The 1,925-nt window shown below is 47.1% G+C and overlaps 1 protein-coding gene across 1 annotated transcript; it reads left to right on the top strand.

The window, feature by feature from the left end:
- Positions 1-474: 474 nt before the first annotated feature.
- On the top strand, positions 475-1,422 carry LOC308655558 (olfactory receptor 2A12-like; the record flags this gene model as incomplete). The annotated part of the gene is made up of 1 exon (XM_081305627.1): positions 475-1,422. The coding sequence occupies one exon, from the start codon at positions 475-477 to the stop codon at positions 1,420-1,422; it is 948 nt and encodes a 315-aa protein (XP_081161753.1).
- Between the last annotated feature and the right edge of the window lie 503 nt (positions 1,423-1,925).

Genomic DNA, 1,925 nt, shown 5'->3' on the forward strand with positions numbered 1-1,925 from the left:
GAAAAATTAATCTATGTATTTGCAATAAGTAAATGGATTCTCTTCCTGTTTCAAGCATCTGAAGTTTGCCAACTTGTATGGGATCTGCACACCAATGCTAAGCTCTAAATACCTGGGTGTATGAAGGAGAACTGGATGCTAAGGGGAATTGGTGATCAGCTTGCCCAATGCTTTCATCTCAGAGCAGAGGAAACTGAGGCTGAGATGGGGGAACTGCTAGTGGTTTTGAGACACAGCTAACCCCAAATAAGAAGCTCTCCTCTTCATAAATCTACTGGGGGTGGTGAAAAAAGATAAAAGCAGGTAAGATGGGTTGTCTCATTGTTCGGGGAAAGCTTAGAGATTATGGTGTTTCATCAGAATTGGACACCAGCCACTACCTAACCCCTTAAGTAACCCCAGCTCTTAGTGTATACCTTGACAAGTCCACTGTCTAAATTGGTGCCTCTATTTTTCATTGAGAGATAAAAGACAATGCAAAAGCTCAACCAGTCCTTTGTGAGTGAATTCATTCTTCTGGGCTTCTCCCTGGATCCCAGAACCACACCCCTGCTCTTCTGGATCTTTCTGATGATCTACCTGTTGATTATTCTGGGCAATGGCTTGATTACCATCCTCATCTGCCTGGATTCCCACCTTCACACTCCCATGTACTCCTTTATTGGCATCCTTTCCATGTTGGACCTGGGCTATACCACCACGACTGTGCCCCAGATGTTGGCACATCTGGCCAGCCAGGAGAAGACCATCTCTTTTTCTAGCTGTGTGGCTCAGATGTACATTTTCTTGGTGTTAGGTGTCACTGAGTCCTGGCTCTTTGCCATGATGTCTATTGACAGGTATGTGGCCATCTGCCATCCACTCCGGTACAAGGTCATCATGAGCCCATGGCTATGTGGGGTAATGGTCATTTTCTGTGGACTCTGGGGTGTCATCTCTGCTCTTGTCTACACCATCTTTGCCATGCGCCTTCCCTACTGTGGCCCCAACAAGATTAACCACTTCTTCTGTGAAGTTCCTGCAGTCTTAAAGCTGGCTTGTGCAGATACCTCACTCAATGACCGAGTGGACTTCATCCTTGGTTTTAGTGTCATACTGATCCCACTGTCCCTTATCCTCATCATTTATGTCAACATCTTCATCGCCATCCTGAAGATCCGTTCAGCACAGGGGAAGCTGAAGGCCTTCTCCACTTGTGCCTCTCATATCACTGTGGTCACCATGTTCTGTGTGCCAGCCATGGTCATGTACATGAAGCCTGGCTCTAAGGCCTCCCCAGAAGAGGACAAGAAGCTGGCACTGTTCTACAATGTCATCTCTGCTTTTCTCAACCCCATCATCTACAGCCTCCGGAACAAGGACGTGAAGAGGGCTTTCCTAAAGTTGACGGGCTGGGCAAGGTCACAGAATGAGTTTGCCTAAAAGGACAGAGAAACACTACTCATGAGTGCATGCTGGCCATGGCCCTAAACAGTTCCTCACATGACTTGGCCGCACCAGTGCTCACTCCTCTTCAGCCTCTAATCACAACTCTGTGCAGGTCCTTGGAGACCACCCACTACTTGGCTGATATAACAGGATCCTGTGAAATATCTTCCAGGCACACCAGGTCTTTCGTCTCCTTTTGTTCCACAGTCTTGGTGTTCAGCAAAGGAGAGATAACTGAGCAATTAGTCTTTAATTAAGATGAAGGGAAAGAGTTTGGGGGTATACCCCACTACTGAATCATGAGAAAGTTTCCCTATCCTCTGGAAACCATAGTCATGGTATTAGGTGAGCTGAATACAAGGGCAAGAGTGTTGTCTTAGAAGATTCCTGGCCCTAGAGGAGAAGTGAGTTTCAGATATGCTGGGTGGAGACAAGTTGGGCTGACTTGAGGCCAGGTGCAATCTGACCCCACTGACCTTCTCAGACTCATCTCAGGT

The sequence above is a fragment of the Spermophilus citellus genome, assembly GCF_964194105.1.
Source record: "Spermophilus citellus genome assembly, chromosome: 9".
Taxonomy (NCBI): Eukaryota; Metazoa; Chordata; class Mammalia; order Rodentia; family Sciuridae; genus Spermophilus; species Spermophilus citellus.